Source organism: Schistocerca americana, chromosome 11, assembly GCF_021461395.2.
Source record: "Schistocerca americana isolate TAMUIC-IGC-003095 chromosome 11, iqSchAmer2.1, whole genome shotgun sequence".
Taxonomy (NCBI): Eukaryota; Metazoa; Arthropoda; class Insecta; order Orthoptera; family Acrididae; genus Schistocerca; species Schistocerca americana.
Genome location: NC_060129.1, coordinates 183,124,846 through 183,143,984, shown reverse-complemented (window position 1 = coordinate 183,143,984; position 19,139 = coordinate 183,124,846). Strand labels below are relative to the sequence as shown.

The 19,139-nt window shown below is 46.7% G+C and overlaps 1 protein-coding gene across 1 annotated transcript in view; it reads right to left on the bottom strand.

The window, feature by feature from the left end:
* The window catches only part of LOC124554033 (BTB/POZ and MATH domain-containing protein 3-like), a 96,108-nt gene that overhangs the window by 43,904 nt on the left and 33,065 nt on the right, over positions 1-19,139 (bottom strand). The window contains exon 2 of the mRNA XM_047128067.1: positions 415-991. Coding sequence (XP_046984023.1) covers positions 415-980 — 566 coding nt within the window. The 5' untranslated portion in view covers positions 981-991. The remainder of the gene's footprint in view (positions 1-414; positions 992-19,139) is intronic.

Genomic DNA, 19,139 nt, shown 5'->3' with positions numbered 1-19,139 from the left:
TACACCCGTCACTGCGTCTGAGCCTATGCTGGGCAATACAGCTTCGTGTCCACAGCAGTCTGCCTCATGCTCTATTCACACAGTGAGTGTACCCTCTGTCATGACAGTTGATGCTAAAACCTAAACAACCACTTTCTGTATACATGTAGTTTAATATAATGCCCACAAACTGGCTCTTTGATGATTTTTGTTAGCTAACATACCTGGTAATGAACACTGTTCAGTTTAGGGGTTCACTGAAACTGCTACACGAGGGTAATGATAGCATTGTGAGCTATCGTGAAATGACTGTCTACGATGGTGTATTTTACAGCAGACACACATCTGCGAAAATTCAGTGGGAAAAATTATACAGTTGGAAATACACACATCTAGAACCGAGAGACACGAATGAGTTGGTTGTCTCACACTTACCTGGTTTGTGGTGGTGGATCGTACAGCAACCGGCTCACTTCTATCAAGTCTTCCGGCTGCTTCCGCATCGCATCTGCCCACCCCTGAGTGGCCATCACCTCGTGGGTACGAGTCTTAATAAATTCGATGGCGGCTCGCCTGAGGTCACTGCAGGAGTGGCGGACTGCGAGTACGGCTGCGGCCGCCGCGGTCTCCACGGTCAGCTGAGCGGCCACCTGCCGCTCGCACTCCTCCTTCAGCCGCGACACCCCGTATTTATCCGCTGCGGCCAGCAGCTGGGGGGCCGCGCCGGGCCGCTGGGGGGCCCGCAGGGTGTACAGGTAGGAGACGAGCTGCCTGAGCACCGGGCCCCCCACGTCCGGGATGCTCACCGCGCCGCTGCTGGCCTCGAGGGTGTCGTGGGCGAACATGGCCGCAAATACGGGGCTCCTGTCCGCGAGGACGGCCCTGTGCACCACCAGCCGAGTCTCACCTGCCTCGAGTATCACCATGGCGTCGTCCCCGACGTCCAGCAGGTCCCCCAGGTCGACAGCCACCGTCTCTGTGATGTCCTTAACTGCTTCCATTGCGGACGATTCTGAAACACGGCAACACGGAGCAGCCGTTTCAGCATACAGGTGACTGACAATACTTCTACGAGTGACAGCCACATCTGTTTCCAGCGACAGTTGATAAATACAGGGTGAGTCACCTAACGTTACCGCTGGATATATTTCGTAAACCACATCAAATACTGACGAACCGAGTCCACAGACCGAACGTGAGCAGAGGGGCTAGTGTAATTGGTTACCACAAACCATAAAAAAATGCACGGAACTATGTTTTTTAACATAAAACTACATTTTTTAGTTGGAACCCCGTTGGTTTTGTTAGCACATTTGAACATACAAACAAATACGTAATCAGTGCCGTTTGTTGCATTCTAAAATGTTAATTACATCCGGAGATATTGTAACCTAAACTTGACGCTTGAATACCACTCCTCCGCTGTTCGATCGTCTGTATCGGAGAGCACCGAATTACGTAGGGATCCAAAGGGAACGGTGATGGACCTTAGGTACAGAAGAGACTGGAACAGCACATTATGTCCACATGCTAACACCTTTTTATTGGTCTTTTTCACTGACGCACATGTACATTACCATGAGGGGTGAGGTACACGTACACACGTGGTTTCCGTTTTCAATTACGCAGTGGAATAGAGCGTGTCCCGACATGTCAGGCCAATAGATGTTCACTGTGGTGGCCATCATTTGCTGCACACAATTGCAATCTCTGGCGTAATGAATGTCGTACACGCCGCAGTACATCTGGTGTAATGCCGCCGCAGGCTGCCACAATACGTTGTTTCATATCCTCTGGGGTTGTAGGCACATCACGGTACACATTCATCTTTAACGTACCCCACAGAAAGTAGTCCAGAGGTGTAAGATCAGGAGAACATTTTCATTTATGACATCGGTAGCACCTATCATCACAGTGGGTAACGCAAAGTTGTTCAATGCGCTAACAGTTTCGCAAACCGTCGACTTTTACACGCATGTTCGGCACAAACTGTTCTCCTGGTTTTCTGACGACCGACTTTCTCTCTCGTGGTATTAATCGTGTTTCGACGTCTGAGCTCCTGGTTCGGTTCTCGCCTGATTGGTTCGTGACTGCAGTCCACAAAGGACTGCCGCTTCGATCGGGTGGTCTGTACGACCGGCAGAAACCTTTTTGTACTAACTTAATCAGATTTTTACGTTTTGCACAAACTGCAACACCGTTACAGGTTTTCACGCTAATTAAGGCCGTGTAAGCATGGTCTCTTCCGAATGTAGTTTTGACCAAAATGCGATTCCGGTAGCCGGTAGCTGGAGTCCAGAGTTTTTCTTTATCGTGCCTTTTGCGTTGCTCTGCAGATATTTCCATAGCAAGTTTGAAACGCGTACGTTTCATAGGCAGCGATGGCGAGCCACAGAATCTCTGACCAGAGAGCATGTAGTCAGTTCAGTTGCGAGAGAGTAATAGCGCGCGAGAGTTCAGTTCTGCTGCGAGGCAGTAGTGGTACGTAGCGAGTCGCGAGAGCATGTAGTTGCTGTTGCGAGTTAGCAGTTGTGTGCGAGGAGTCGGCGGGCGTCGACATGGCTCTATGGTCGACATTCAGGACGAGGTAAATTTTTTAAATAAGGTAATGAAGCAGCTTTGCGCACATCTGATAATGTAATGGATCTTAAGTGTAATTAATTTGTTCAAGAATCGCCCCAATAATAATTTTGTTTTCAAACCAAGCATTTTAACAAAACAAAGAATCCCTTTTTGAAATAATATTTTCCTTGCATTTCCTTAAAGAAAAGTCTCCCTTAAATTAAAAAAAAATATATATATTTGCGATGCATTTCCTCCAAGCTATGCGAAAAATAAGAGCAGATGCAGTATTACTGAGGTAAGAATTTGAGTTTAATCAGGGCCTAAAGATCGACATTTCGGTCTATTTGTGTTTTCATTGTCACTGAGATTTCATTTTTTATTGAATTCATATCAGCTGAGATTTCATTCATTTTTTGTTGAATTGACTTAACATTTTTGTGGGGAGGTTACACTTTGCTCCATTTATATTTAAACATTGTCTTTCAAATGTCACGGGGGAGGTTACAAGTTCCATACCGTGACAAATATTTCTTTATACCTAACCCAGAGGTGAAACAGCAACTTTCATAAACGCAGCTTTGAAACTTTTTAATGCAATGAAATATTTTCTTAAAAATTTTCATCCCCTATTCCACTCCTTTAGGGGTTGAATTTCCAGAAACACTCAAACACGTATTTTTTTTATTTTCTGACTGAGAAATCAAACACTAGTTTTTGTAGTTCTAGCTCCAAAATTACCTTAATAGAGACATTTCTCAAAAATCCTTCATCCCAATTTCACCCCCTTATGGTTGAAATTTCGCGCAATCTTCTTACACGCACCTCCTGGAGATTTCCAGTTTCGGTTTGGGCTGGGCGATGATGGGTCAGACGGGCAGGACATTCCCTTTTATGCAGAGAGATTATTAATTAATAATCATACAGTAATTTTTGCTCACGAATTGACCTGGTGACCGATCTCGAGTTATTTTCCGTCTAAGCTTATGGCTGATGCCGTTTATTTATTCCATACTTTTATCTTTCGTTACTGTGTAAAACCAGTCGCACAGTAACAATTCGTTTACAAGTGTATCTGGATTTTTTCGTATTTTCATTATTCCTCGGAACATACGCGTTCCCAAAGTAACTGGGAAAATTAGGCGCACGCCTCATGTAAACATCCTAATTAAACGGAAGTCCAGCTCCGTTATAACTTGCGTAGTTACAGTTTATCGCAAGCCGCACCTCGACACATGTTCAGTCATTCTGCGTATATTTCGGGTGACCTAACACAGTTATACAACCGCTGTGAAGAACCGTAACCGAACTACACTCCTGGAAATGGAAAAAAGAACACATTGACATCGGTGTGTCAGACCCACCATACTTGCTCCGGACACTGCGAGAGGGCTGTACAAGCAATGATCACACGCACGGCACAGCGGACACACCAGGAACCGCGGTGTTGGCCGTCGAATGGCGCTAGCTGCGCAGCATTTGTGCACCGCCGCCGTCACTGTCAGCCAGTTTGCCGTGGCATACGGAGCTCCATCGCAGTCTTTAACACTGGTAGCATGCCGCGACAGCGTGGACGTGAACCGTATGTGCAGTTGACGGACTTTGAGCGAGGGCGTATAGTGGGCATGCGGGAGGCCGGGTGGACGTACCGCCGAATTGCTCAACACGTGGGGCGTGAGGTCTCCACAGTACATCGATGTTGTCGCCAGTGGTCGGCGGAAGGTGCACGTGCCCGTCGACCTGGGACCGCACCGCAGCGACGCACGGATGCACGCCAAGACCGTAGGATCCTACACAGTGCCGTAGGGGACCGCACCGCCACTTCCCAGCAAATTAGGGACACTGTTGCTCCTGGGGTATCGGCGAGGACCATTCGCAACCGTCTCCATGAAGATGGGCTACGGTCCCGCACACCGTTAGGCCGTCTTCCGCTCACGCCCCAACATCGTGCAGCCCGCCTCCAGTGGTGTCGCGACAGGCGTGAATGGAGGGACGAATGGGGACGTGTCGTCTTCAGCGATGAGAGTCGCTTCTGCCTTGGTGCCAATGATGGTCGTATGCGTGTTTGGCGCCGTGCAGGTGAGTACCACAATCAGGACTGCATACGACCGAGGCACACAGGGCCAACACCCGGCATCATGGTGTGGGGAGCGATCTCCTACACTGGCCGTACACCACTGGTGATCGTCGAGGGGACACTGAATAGTGCACGGTACATCCAAACCGTCATCGAACCCATCGTTCTACCATTCCTAGACCGGCAAGGGAACGTGCTGTTTCAACAGGACAATGCACGTCCGCATGTATCCCGTGCCACCCAACGTGCTCTAGAAGGTGTAAGTCAACTACCCTGGCCAGCAAGATCTGCGGATCTGTCCCCCACTGAGCATGTTTGGGACTGGATGAAGCGTCGTCTCACGCGGTCTGCACGTCCAGCACGAACGCTGGTCCAACTGAGGCGCCAGGTGGAAATGGCATGGCAAGCCGTTCCACAGGACTACATCCAGCATCTCTACGATCGTCTCCATCGGAGAATAGCAGCCTGCATTGCTGCGAAAGGTGGATATATACTGTACTAGTGCCGACATTGTGCATGCTCTGTTGCCTGTGTATGTGCCTGTGGTTCTGTCAGTGTGATCATGTGATGTATCTGACCCCAGGAATGTGTCAATAAAGTTTCCCCTTCCTGGGACAATGAATTCACGGTGTTCTTATTTCAATTTCCAGGAGTGTATGTGTGGCATCTGGAGCAGAGAACAAGTTTTCCAAGCATTTCTCAAGAGAACTTTCAGGGATTAACGATCTCTAAAATGTCGCTGCACTGCTGTTACGGTTTTCCGGTAGTGTCAGACGGCGTGCATCGCGTCAGCCCAGAGGGAGCGGCAGGGCAGCCGGCTGTGCTGGGAGCGGAGCCTGTGCGCATGCGCAGCGCCGGTCAGCTGGCTCGCCAAAAGGAGTCAGGCATCACGTACCGCTCACGGATCGGATCGGATTTATTTCAGCCACAGACGACACGAAAAGAAGTTTCATCGACATGGACTTTTAGTAACTTCCAATTTGGGTAGAAAATTTGACGTTGGCTACATAGATTTTATTTCTCATTTTGTTATTTGTTATTATGCAGGAAAGCTCCCGAACCAGATACGCATGTTGGGTGCGACATTACACAAGTAAAGGCAGCAGAATGGGCGTTCTGTTCCTACTTGTCTGCGTTACTTGATGCACTTTTGTTTATTTTACATCATCTTCACTCCCCCCCCCCCCCCCCCCCCCCACACACACACACACACACACACACACACACACACACACACAGGCACAAAATGCGACATTGCGACATTGTGGTTCATCTCTCATTTGCTACACGTTGTCAAGATTTCGAAATTCTGCCGTCCGTTACCGCTTTAACACACAGCATGTGACACAGCGTGTCCTACAGAGACTGGCATTCACGATTTGTGCAGCAGTTTCCGCAGTCCATGGTCTCGTGGTTAGTGTCCCAAGTTCGATTCCCGGCTGAGTCGGTGTTTTCCCTCTCTACGGGTCTCGGTGTTTGTTCAGCCACCATAATTGCCGGTCGGTTTCACCGCCGCGCAAACCGACAAATTCGAGTGAAACAGGTGGTCTTTCTCCTACCGGCCGAGCAACCCCAAACGGGATCATCTCCCGGTCAGTTCACTTCATTTTTAGGGTTCCAGGCTAGGCGCAAATTGAGACGCATATAGCGCGTGTGGCGCGACGCAGCGCAGCGCGCGTTTTCCTAACTTCAGGTTCAAATGGGGCCGCGCAAACTGCGACGCGACGCGACTGGGACGCGACGCGCGGCGTTGTGGTTGCGGCTCAGTTTCTGGAGACGCGCGTCACGCGAGCACCGTGGGTGGGGGTGAGGGGGGGGGGGAGGAGGAAGGCAGTCCTGCCGTGTGCTCACCCCGGCATGGCGCGTATGGGCAGTGGAAGTATTGCCCGTCCGAAAAATACAGCCTTATGGTATACCGAATTTTATTAACACTGAGTAGTGTTTCGTCTTTCGCCGTTCAAGAGCTCCATCTATTTACGTTACTCCATAATAGTTTTCAGTTGCGAATATCTCTACAGTTCTTTTGGTTTGTTTCTTCTTTTGTCAAGAACAATGGACAGTTCAGTAACTGGTGAGCCCTTCGCCACTGGCATTATCATCTTCTGCCTCCGCCATGTTTTCAGATCGTAAGAAGGGATAGACGATTCATCCTGAGGGTAGTGAATAAGGAACTAAGGAATAATTATAAAATCAAGTGATTTAGAAAAGAGGCAGGAAATTAAAATAAGGGTATCTACTTGCTGCCCGTAATGCTGACGTATCTCTACGATCTGCTGCAAGAAGTCGAAAAGGCGTTATTTCCACAGGTATGACCTCTTTCTGCTTCTGATAAAACGTCGAAGATATGAAGTACGTAGCTTTCACTGTCGTTACTTGGATATAGGTGTAATAAGAGATATTATAGTATGTACCTGTGGACATTACATTTCCACTGCAAGCTAGAAACACTCGAAAAGCAGTCAGAAATAGCAGTGTTTCAATTGGCTCGCCAAGATGAGAAACAGCATTTCAATTGTTGCATGCACATTATTCAGCATTAATAAACTAATTATACAAATGAAAAAAATGGTCCGTATTATTACGAAAGTAGGAATATCCCAAAAGAGTGTGGTGCTTAGATATATTTAATTTGTTGAAATGTACTGCTGACAAAGGCAGATCTACTTTCATGACAATGTTCTTCGAACTGCAGCTCACAAGGCACACATGGCCAGCTTCTGCATTCCTGTCGCGCGTATTATCCTCCGCTGCTGACAATACACTGACCAGTGTGTTGTGCAACAGATCGATTCTTTCCTTTTCTCAGTAACAACTATTTCATTCGCTATCACACAGTTTGCCCAGCCGTAGGTGAGTAACCAGCATCCGGCAGGTGCGTATTATTCCGCCTGAAGGAACGGTCGTCATTATTTTAATACTGCTCAGACAAGAGAAGGAATAAAATCCTTTGGTAAGTTTCCAGTCCAGTCCCTCAGTGTTAGACACCAATGGGTTACGGGCATTCGACCAAAACTCCAACATAATTGGTAATTAATTTTTGTGTGAGTTGTTAACCTTTTCTCATTCGAAGAAGCGTCACCATTTATGAGTAACGGACACACTTCTGTTGACAATTTTAATTGTACTTTGTCAAAACACAGTGTAATTTGCGCAAACTCATCTCACAGCAGCTACTGCGGCAGAATCCTGAAACAGAGTGACTCAAAAAACAAGTAACTGGCAATCACAGAGGTCAATAGCTTACGAAAACCGCAGTGTCGGTTTGTAGTAACATAAGAGAAGAAATTTCATTTTTATTTTCATACTAGGAAAATAAAATGAGAGAGGGTTGTAGCCTATCCCCGATGTTATTCAATCTGTATATTGAGCACGCAATAAATGAAACAAAAGAAAAGTTCGGAGTAGGTATTAAAATCCATGGAGAAGAAATAAAAACTTTTAGGTTCGCCGATGACATTGTAATTCTGTCAGAGACAGCAAAGGACTTGGAAGAGCAGTTGAACGGAATGGACAGTGTCTTGAAAGGAGGGTATAAGATGAACGTCAACAAAAGCAAAACGAGGATAATGGAATGTGGGCGAATGAAGTTGGGTGAAGCTTAGGGAATTAGGTTAGGAATGAGACACTTAAGGTAGTAAAGGAGTTTTGCTATTTGGGGAGCAAAATAACGTATGATGGTCGAAGTAGAGAGGATATAAAATGTAGACTGGCAATGGCAAGGAAAGCGTTTCTGAAGAAGAGAAATTTCTTAACATCGAGTATAGTTTTAAGTGTCAGGAAGTCGTTTCTCAAAGTATTTGTATGGAGTGTAGCCATGTATGGGAGTGAAACATGGATGATAAATAGTTTAGACAAGAGGAGAATAGAAGCTTTCGAAATGTGGTGCTACAGAAGAATGCTGAAGATTAGATGGGTAGATCACATAACTAATGAGGAGGTACTGAATAGGATTGGGGAGAAGAGGAGTTTGTGGTACAACTTTATTAGAAGAAGGGACCGGTTGGTAGGACATGTTCTGAGGCATCAAGGGATCGCCAATTTAGTATTGGAGGGCAGCGTGGAGCGTAAAAATCGTAGAGGGAGACCAAGAGATGAATACACTAAGCAGATTCAGAAGGATGTAGGCTGCAGTAGGTACTGGGAGATGATGAAGCTTGCACAGGATAGGGTAGCATGGAGAGCTGCATGAAACTAGTCTCAGGACTGAAGACCACAACAACAACAACAACAACTAGCAAAATCTTGTTTCGGTAGCTGTCGATAACTCAAGAAATTAGTACCAATGGAGTCAAAAAAATAAGAAGGGAAGTATAAGTACTGATATATCGCCAAAGATAAAGTTCCCTGTGTTTACGAATTAGCAAAATACTCTCCTTGTGTGCTATCATTCGCCAATCTTTCGTTTCGATGTCTCAAGCGGTTTAGGAGATACGAGAGATGTTGCGAGTATTTCATTCTCGCGGGCGTGAGATCGGAAGTGAGCGCGCTACGTAGGATCCGTTTAATCGAGATTGGAGGCAGATAGATACCTCCTCCCAAGTCTAAACAAAAATTCAACACGTTGGCTAAATTTCAAACGCAACAACATATGGTGTAACCAAACGCAAAATCGTAGCGACCCTTCTTTTTCATTGCAGGCTTTTCGAAGTTTGCGTAGCGTCTAACTATAATGTGTATATCGCAAGAAGTATGACCATTAGCGAGATGATGGGCACTTGGCCACGAAGCTGCCATATAACGCTACAAGCAAGTAAAAAATGAAATATTTTTAGTGAGTAGTTTCTGTAAAATCGTTTGAGAAAGAGTACAGTGTGCGCGGGCTTCGTTTCTGTCAGCGTGGAGCGCCGTCAGCCGGCGCGTGCAAAACACGTGCACGCGTCTCGACCTGCGCTGGACACGCGTGATTCGTGTGCGTCGCGCTGTAGCGTCGTGTCGCGCCCAGGCCTAAAGACGGCCCTTCCTCAGCAACGGGCGGGCTGGCACCAGCGGGGCTCTGGTGGGAGTGCCGTGGACTCGGTGGCGGCAGGAACGCACTGCGGAAGCGTGGAGCAGGAAGGAGGACGCCGACCGCCAATCGACGAACCACATTCACCACAAAGCCGTACAATTTGTGTTGTCAAAGTACGCCAGCATGTCAACAATTACATTATTTATACGACCTGAAGGAAACTGTTGTTCCACCCGTAAACGGTAAATTTTAAGTGGTTCCAGTGTTTCCTGTTACGAATGTACCGGTATACTCTCATCTGCATAACTGTTAATTCGTTACATCGCCCCTTACGCGTAGCAATCAAATCTAAACATGAAGTACTAAAAACTAATATTGCGATGCATAATGTAGCAGGAATGAGCTACCACCTGCATTTTCAAACCTAAGGCCACTTTACGGTGTGTGGTGGAGGGTATTTCGTGCACCGAGGCCATTCTACTCTGCGCCTCGCTGGCTTCCCGCCCACCCCCGCCGACTATCGCCAGCGTGGCCGCGTGACGTCACCTCCAGCCGCTGCCGACCCTGGACTGGCGACACGCACTTATCTGCACCCACCGCGCGGACGCCCGCTTCCTGCCGACAAACCGCAGTGCCGCAGTGCAAGCGCGTCTCCTCGACGCTTTCAGGCCTGCGGCGAAATGAGCGCGACGAGAAAATACGAGAAACTGCAGCCTACACACGGGCTTACCGCCGATGACGCCAGCCACGTACCACTCGCGAGCGGCACAGCCAAGGCGGAAGGGAGCAGTCAGTGGTACCCTCTGCCACGCACTGCCACGCGGCTTGCCGGCACGTACATAAAGACTTAGGTGTTAAAGTTTGCTGAAAGTCCTACAGCGGCATGAGGTACAGTGCAGAGGTCTCACAAGTCACATCCAGTATAAACCCCACGCCACGGCCGATTCTGTCAAGACTACAAACTCGCACTTATACTACACGTGTAATCTATTACTTTACAAATGCGCCACTGTCTCTGTTGAAACTTTGTTGCAAGTTTCCAAGTGCTGTCATTCCCAGACAATGGACGAACGTATCGTGGGTTGTTTGGGCTCCACGAGATGCGATGGCAATCTCCGTATCTGTCTCGTTCAGCGTAATACTTGTCTCGCTGTAAGAGGGCTTTAAACACAAGTTTGTACCTCTTAGCGAGCAGTTTACGCGGATAACAGAGTGAAATACTGAGAATAAAAGTTTTGTTGCCTTCAGAAGTCGTTTGAGGAGCCTTATTTAACGAAATAGGTTCACCTACGTAACTATTTGTAAGAGGCTTGTACAGACGACGTGGGCCATTTCTAGTTTGATGTAGGCTTGTCGATATAAACGAATTTTATTTTGTCAAGACGGAGTCCGAAGTATCCTACTTACTTCACAAGAGTACTTTCAGTCACAGTTTCACTTCTGAACATGGAATAAAATTTCCAGAGTGAAATTTTCGCTCTGCAGCGGAGTGTGCACTGATATTGAACTTCTTGGAAGATTAAAACTGGGTGCCCAACCGAGGCTCGAACTCCCGACCTTTGCCTTTCGCGAGCAAGTGCTCTACCACTTTTTTTTTTGCATTTTGTTCGTTGTGTACGTCACTACGTCACATGACATTCGGTCAGGTTCGTTTGTTGATGCTTGGACTCAGTTTTTTTATTACAGAGGCCAAACACCTCTCTGACCGAACACGCTGAGCTACCGTGACGGCTTATCGGAGCTACCGAAGCACAACTCAAAACACCTCCTCATAGCTCTACTTCCGCAGCAGAGCACTTGCCCGCGAAAGGCAAATGACCCGAGTTCTCGACTCTCGGCGCGGCACACAGTTTTAATCTGCCAGGAAGTTGCGTGCAATAAAATTTGTTTCGCGAGAGGCCGTGTCTGAGGGAACAAGTAATTTTCTTTCATTTCTATTGTGTCACTTAGTAGCAAGCTGAGTTTATTGTACCTAAACTAGTTGTGTTGCTGCCTTTTCAGATCACTACAACGAAAAAATTTTTTTGTTTTGAGATTAAACTGAGTACATACTGTCAATTGTAACAGCTGTCTGTACTTTGCGGCTCTTTATACTGAATTCAACTATTAGTACCGGCAATAGTTGCAACATTTTTTGCAAACAAATCTCGCACTCTTCAGACAGCACGGGGCGACTGCGCGTCGTCCCCACCTGCTGCTGCGCCCACACGCACACTCGCCCGCCTCGCCGTGGGAAAGCGACTGAGCGCCGCCTCGCTGCCCCACAAGCGGCGGGCCGGGCCGGCCCGGGGCAGCGGCTCTCAGGTCACGTGACCCCCTCCGCCGCCAGCAACGCCACGACCTTGGCGCTTCGTGGCAGCGTTTCATTCCCTTCTCCGAGAAGCGAGCACACGCAACGCTTACTGCGACAGAACGCTGCCTAACGAATGAACATCTCCGTCGCTCGCTTCTCCCTACGTTCAAAAATGGCTCCGAGCACTATGCGACTTAACTTCTGACGTCATCAGTCGCCTAGAACTTGGAACTAGTTAAACCTAACTAACCTAAGGACATCACACACATCCATGCCCGAGGCAGGATTCGAACCTGCGACCGTAGCGGTTGCTCGGTTCCAGACTGCAGCGCCTAGAACCGCACGGCCACTCCGGCCGGCTTCTCCCTACGTCATCGCCTGTATCTTCCGTAGTTATTTTGATTTCAGTCTTAACCGAGAAGCTCATAGGTCACAAGTACATAACGTAATTAATTCGCATGATCTGGCCATTCATCTTATAGCGTTTCAGTTGACTGCCTGCTGCCCTGGTGTCCATGCAAGAGCTTAAAATTTCCTGTCTGCTCCTATGTACTGCGCAAAGTACGACGGTCGAAATGTTTATTTTGCAGCAGCAGTTTTTGCAGTAAGCGGTAGTAATATTTAACAGTTCGTAATAACAGTGTGTCATCTGTGCTGTGATTGGCTGAGGCAGAACACACTGAGCAGTCGTCGTATCCGGTTTCATACTATCGGCGCTTTGGTGCCACATTTGCTAACTTTGTATTGAAACTTACGTCCAAAGCAAAAAAGGCCACCGAACACTCGATATACCTGCGCAATTTCTTACAATACAACGGTGCAAAATAAACGAATACCAAAACGTCATCCACGTAAGCTGCAGTTACTTTAGGGTCAAATACCAAGTTTAATTTCCGCCGCTTCAGTGTAAGGCCAACACTGTGGATCACCGCACAAAACTGTTGACGTCATAGTAGTTTTGTATAGTCCTGCCTGAAAAATTTCGTTCCAGAAAAGCCGCGTTCATAAACTTTCGCATCAGCTGGGAACACTGTGCTATTCGTCATGTAAAGAGTGGGTATTGCATCTCATAATGCGAGAAAAGACCCTACCACACCAATTACTACACTTTTTTCAAGACCTTCCCAGTGACCTCTGCTCGTGTTGAGACAGTATTTGACTGCAGTGTCCTCTACTGAGTCCTGACTACTGGACCGGCGTAAGGGGGCGTGGGTTCTCTCCCAGCAGTTGCTTTCCTGCTCAGAAATCCGCGCCCCGCCGTGGTGTGTAAGAACGTGGCGGCATCTGCTGGACCGCCGACACACAGGACGGGCCCGGGAATTATTTTTGCATTTTTCATTATTATTCACTATCGTTGTTGGTTGGAGTGTTTAGTTTTGCTACCAGTCGTTCTCAGCCGACGGTAAACTGCTATAAAGATAATAAACATCAAATAAAAATTTGATTAATAAAAAGATAAAAAATCAGCTCCTTATTCTCGTATCAAGTAGACAGACTTTCACCCCAATTAATTCTGAGCCGACAGGTAAGACTGCGTACTTCCGCAGGTGATGTACATCGAAGATACCCCTAAAGTATAGATACACTTCTCGTCCAATTTCGCATCAAGAACTTACTTACATTTTACCATGCAATATGCAACAAAGTTTTCCAGATGAATCATTCATATAATTTATGCGACACAACATTTTCACCATGTACATGATTACGGCGCGATTCACTCTTAAGAGCCTGGCAGAAGGTTCATCGAATTACCCTGCGACTAATTCTTTCCCGTTATACTTTCCCAAGAGCGCGCGAGAAAAATGCACACTTCAAGACGTTCCACGACAACTTTCTCTTGCGACGGTCATTTCACTATGCAGCAAAGTATTCTTGTATTGGCAGGACAATACTGGTGACTAAATTTCATGAAAAGATCTCGCCCCGACGAAATGGCCTTTCACTTATTGTCATCGCAACTCGCGTGTCATATCCGCGACACTTTCTCCCCTACTTAGTAATAAAACAAAACAAACTGTCCTCCTTTGGACTTTTTCGAAGTTCTCAGTCAATCGCATCTGGTAAGCATCCCTTCACCACAGCAAACATTCCGAACGAGGAGACGTCAAGGGATCACCAATTTGGTAATTTAGTAATTTGGTACAAGCGTGGTGTCGGCCGTCTCTCCAGTAGCTCTATTGTATCTACTAAGTGTTCTGCCAATAAAATGCGCTCTTTGGTTCGCCTTCACAACAACATTTTCTATGTGTTCTTTCCAATTTAAGTTGTCCGTAATGGTAATTTCAGCCGGTTTTGCATAAAGCTTAACACGTCATTATGTAGGATCAGTTGCCAGTATCCGTACAAACAAGTTGCCGTCTCCAAATCATTTTGCATTTGGTTTCCATGTTCTGCTGACCTTACCAGACGGTAAATGTGATAATTTTATACAGTCTAAAATGGCTGCTCAGATTATCTAGTAAAGCAATTACGTACGTCAGGAACGGCAGAGGACCTTCAACACTTCCTCGGAGCACAATAGATGTACCTTCTGTTTTACTCGATGACTTTCCTCGAATGACTACGAACTGCGACCTTTCTGCGAGGAAATGACGAATCCAGTCGCACAACTGGGAAGGCACTCCCTGGACACGCCGTTTCAAATGGTTCAAATGCCTCTGAGCACTATGGGACTTAACATCGGAGGTCATCAGTGCCCTAGACTTAGAACTACTTAAACCTAACTAACCTAAGGCCATCACACACATCCGTGCCCGATGCAGGATTCGAACCTGCGACCGTAGCAGCAACGCGGTTCCGGACTGAAGTGCCTAGAACCGATCGGCCACAGCGGCCGGCGACACGCAGTTCGATTACAAGTTGCATGTGAGGACCGCTGTCAAGAGCTTTCTCGAAATTCATAAATATGGAATAGATTTGAGATCCTCTGTCGACAACGCTCGTTATTTGGTGTGAAAAAAAGAGCTAGTTGTGCTTTACAAGAAATTTATTCTGAACAAATCGCTTTCTTTGAGGTAACTCATTTTCAAAATTATTCTGCAGAATGATTCCAGTGATGTGAGGCTGTTTTTCATCGCATTACTCCCATTTCCTTTCCTGAGTATTGGTGTGACCCGTGCGACTTTCCCGTCTTTAGCTACGTATGTTTCTTCGTGTGAGTGGTTGTACGGGATCCATCGGACGTGGCTTGATGCTGACTAATTACTTTACCAAAGTAGAATATTCAACAAGTAGAAGATTAATCACCTCTAAAGTATCACTGCACTGTAGAACAACGTCTGAAGCAAGAGATCAAACTGGTAACTGTACCCTTCAGCATCACTCAGGACGGCTGTAAATACGCATACAGAGGCCGGCAGGTTATGTGGGGGGTCAGCATGAAAATATCACCAGCGGCTGTCTTGAGCACCAGTGGGCAGAGTTCTGCAGCACTGTGCGACACGCTTCCGGCACGGGTGCGCCGGCCAGAGTGGTGACGGAGGGCCGACACCCGCCGAGGTTCCGCACCAGCGTTAGGAGGCAAACACGGCTCCACTGCAAAACTACGCGCGGCCAAAACCCCACAGCAGAACTAAATTAGAGTAAGGAGAGCCTTATGTGCAGCATTCAACGAATTTAGAACTCAAATCCTGTCTACCAACTTGACAGGATGTACTGGTACCAGGAAGTTTTAGTCCCGCTTTAAGTGAATAAATAGGTCGAAACCATCTGTCCACCCCAACCCCCCTGTTTTACACTTCCCTCCACTACTAAATTGGGGATCCCTTGCTGTCTGAGAATGTGTCCTGTCAACTGATGCCTTCTTCTAGTCAGGTTGTGTCACAAATTTCTTTGCGCGGCAATTCTATTCAGTATCTCATTACTTACGTGATTACACATCAATTCTTGTGCATTCTTCTGCAGCACTGCAATCTAAAACCTTTGTTCCTTTCCTGTCTGAACGTTTTATCGTCGACATTTCACTTCCAGAAAAGGCTACACACTAATACTGTCAGGAAAGACTTCTTAATATTTAAATTTATATTCGAATTTTAAACATTTCTCTTCTTCGGAAACGCTTTTCTCACCCTTACCAGTGTGCATTTTATATCTTCTCTACTTTGTCTACCATCAGTTAAGCATAACTAGGAAAGGTCACCTACTACTTTCAGCGTCTCTTTTCATAATCTAATTTCCTCAGGATCGCCTAATATGATCTGGCTACATTGTATCGCTTTTGTTGTTGATCTTGTATCTTCCTTCCACGGCACTGTCCATTACGTTTAACTTCTCTTCCAATTCCTCAGAAAACCTCAAAACCTTGGATTGCAGAGAAAAGCCCAAAATACTAAACGTCCTTTCCCAAAACTGTTTCACTGACGAATATTGGTCCGTAGTTCCGCCTTTAATAATCGCACAAACGTCAAAATAGCAGATATCGAAAGATGCGACCATGTGATAGAAAACCAAGTGGAATCGCAAGAGAAAGTGCTACTGCGCTTTTTCTGAGAACTGTCTTGAGCCGCTATTTCGGGAACCCACACACATTGGGAATGTTTTAGACGATGAAACTACAAAGTGACCTGACGCTATAGATATTGCAACTATAAGGACAGGAATTGATGATCTCTATTTCAACGTAGGGACGATGCTTACTGAAGCTAATACATGCTTCACGAAGCCTAGGAGAATATGTATGATGGATATAGTAAATAACGAGGTATTAGTATCTTAAGACAATGAATAGGCATCATTTAATTTCGATACGATGGACGTGAAGGAATTATGGACAAGGTGTAAAATAATTGGAAATTGCTCTCTGAAGCAGTACGAGCCGAGTGAGTGGATTAAGGGCAGTTTAATCACAAAATTGCGGAAAATCCAGAGCATACAACTTCCATGTCATAACTCACTTTGCCAAGTACCTGAGAAAATTCTAATCCCACGGCACAGCTGGGGTGTGATCCAAAAGGAGAAAGTAACCTACTTCCAGCCGCTTTACGGTGTGTGGTGGAGGGTACTTTCAGCACCAGGGCCTTTCTGCGCTCCGCCGGCGCGCCGCCTTGCCTGCCGCACATTCCCCTTCCCCCCCCCACCCCTCCCTCCTTCACCCACTACTGCCAGTAGTTTTCCGCGGGTGTGGCCGCATTGCGTCAGCTGCTCGGGGAAGTCCCGGCCTCTGTGCAGCCCGGGCTGGCCGCAGCGGACGCAGATGTCTCCACCGGCGGACGGCCGCTCCCTGGCGGCAGACCGCTCTCTCCCGGCGGCTGTGTTGTGTGTCTCCCCGGTGTCCAGGCTTGCGGACACAGTGTTTACTTCCGCGCCTGTCTGTCAACAGGACGCCAGCCGCACCCGAGTATTCTGGCTGTTGTGTCGTTTGTGCCCCGAAAGAGGCTTCCAGCGCGGAACCTTCACTCTTGCCAGCTGAGCTAGCCGCCCACGCCTTACGACACAACTTTAAACATGTCCAGATACGCAAGCTTCATCTGTCGTGCGTCACAAAATTAAAATGTCAGCAAGTTTTACAACAGTATACGCTACCCTGCAGCGTTCACGGTTCATTCTGTTTGTTACCTCCTTTATACGGAAGATATGCAAGCGTCACATCTGACACACTAAAAAAAACTTACAAAATTGCAATTTGTGATGTTTTTCCGATAGACAATCTGTTTGCGTGTGAGAAACATAAGCTCAGTAGAAACGTTACCATCGATCTGTGGTTCATCTAGCTTGGAAAGAGTTTTACATTTATTGTGAAATTTATTCAAATTTCGCGAATCCGAATTGACGTCCGCTATTTGCGAAACATGAAACGTTTTGCCGGAGCGGGACTCGAACCCAAATCCCGCACAAACTTCCATGTGCCACAAACGGCTCACGTAAATCCAGATTCGTGAAATGCGAATCCATTTCGCTTTATTTACGCAGCTGTAATCGTGAGACGAGAGTGTATGCATCTCCCAAGGGCAGTGTAATGTGATACAGAGATGGTATTGACACAGCCATTGTAACCATCGAGTTCTATTTGTTTCAGAGTATCTAGGCGTTACATTAGCTCGATTACGGATCTAGTTGAATACACTGGAATATGCAGTTGGAACTATCGTGCACTGACGGAGACGGAGACTATTGGGTTAAGATTTCCCACAGCAGTCTTGTCAAAGCGCGAACAAGCGCATACGTCTGTGACGTGGCCCACTTGTACTTTGATAGCGATTTGTCTCTACTTCGAAATTACGCTGTCTGCTTCGCGAGCGGTAGTTTCAGCTGTCATTCCTTGCACAGAAGGAAGGACGTTTCTAAGGCAACCTGTAATTTTCTTTCATTTCCATTCCGAGCTCAGCAGCAAACTGCACTCGTGAATGACGCTAGCAGGGCGGTGTCGTACACATTGATGTCTTCTGATGTCACTTAAACGATGTGAAAACTGCGTCTTCCTTACAGGTAAAACACAGCACATGTCGATAATTTTGAAATTCGTCTCTGCTTGTACGTATTTAAACTGATGTCTGCATGTAACTGCCGAAAACAGGAATCACGTTTTTGTGAATAAAGCTAACACACTAGAGAGAACAAGACGGGCTGCATATCGTACAGAGAAATGTGCCAGCCGATATGCAGCATCTAACACCATAGCTCTAATGCTCTACTGATTCGTTTTGCCTTTTGTTTTATTTAATGTCAGATCGTTGAGTTTCTGTAAATGATGTTTGATTGAATCGATGACAAAATTGTGTAGTCCTTTCTTTGTAAAAACTCTGACGTCATGGTTTGATTCTATGCAATGTAGTGTATCTATCATTTAAATTCTTTGTCTCATTCGGAGGGAGACGAAACTTAATGTATATAATTGTAATTTTGTTTAAATAATTTTTTGTAGAAATGTCAATATATGCTAATGTTCTGTTTTTTTAAACGTTTGTTTGCTGTTATGTAAACTACTGACCTTCATTTAGGGTTCTTAAGTTATTTGAAATGTAAAAGGTGTTGTGGTTCCCCTCGGGAACGGAACTCCGTAGCACGCGCTAAACGTGGTGGGCATGGACAGAGAGGTGGAACCAAGAGTCAGTCGGGACCGAGCTACCTAACTGTCAACCGCTCATGTAAAAGTTGTGTATTGTGCTGGTACCGAGAGAGGCTTTCCGTGGCGCTTTCCAATGCCTCAGATGGATGGATGGATAAAGAGCTGGAACTATGTTTGAATTGATATCTGTCATCGCCACCAAGAAATGACAGGGTCCAGCAGTTCTACCTGCAAATCCACCTACCTACATGCAATCGCCACCACATTGCGCAGC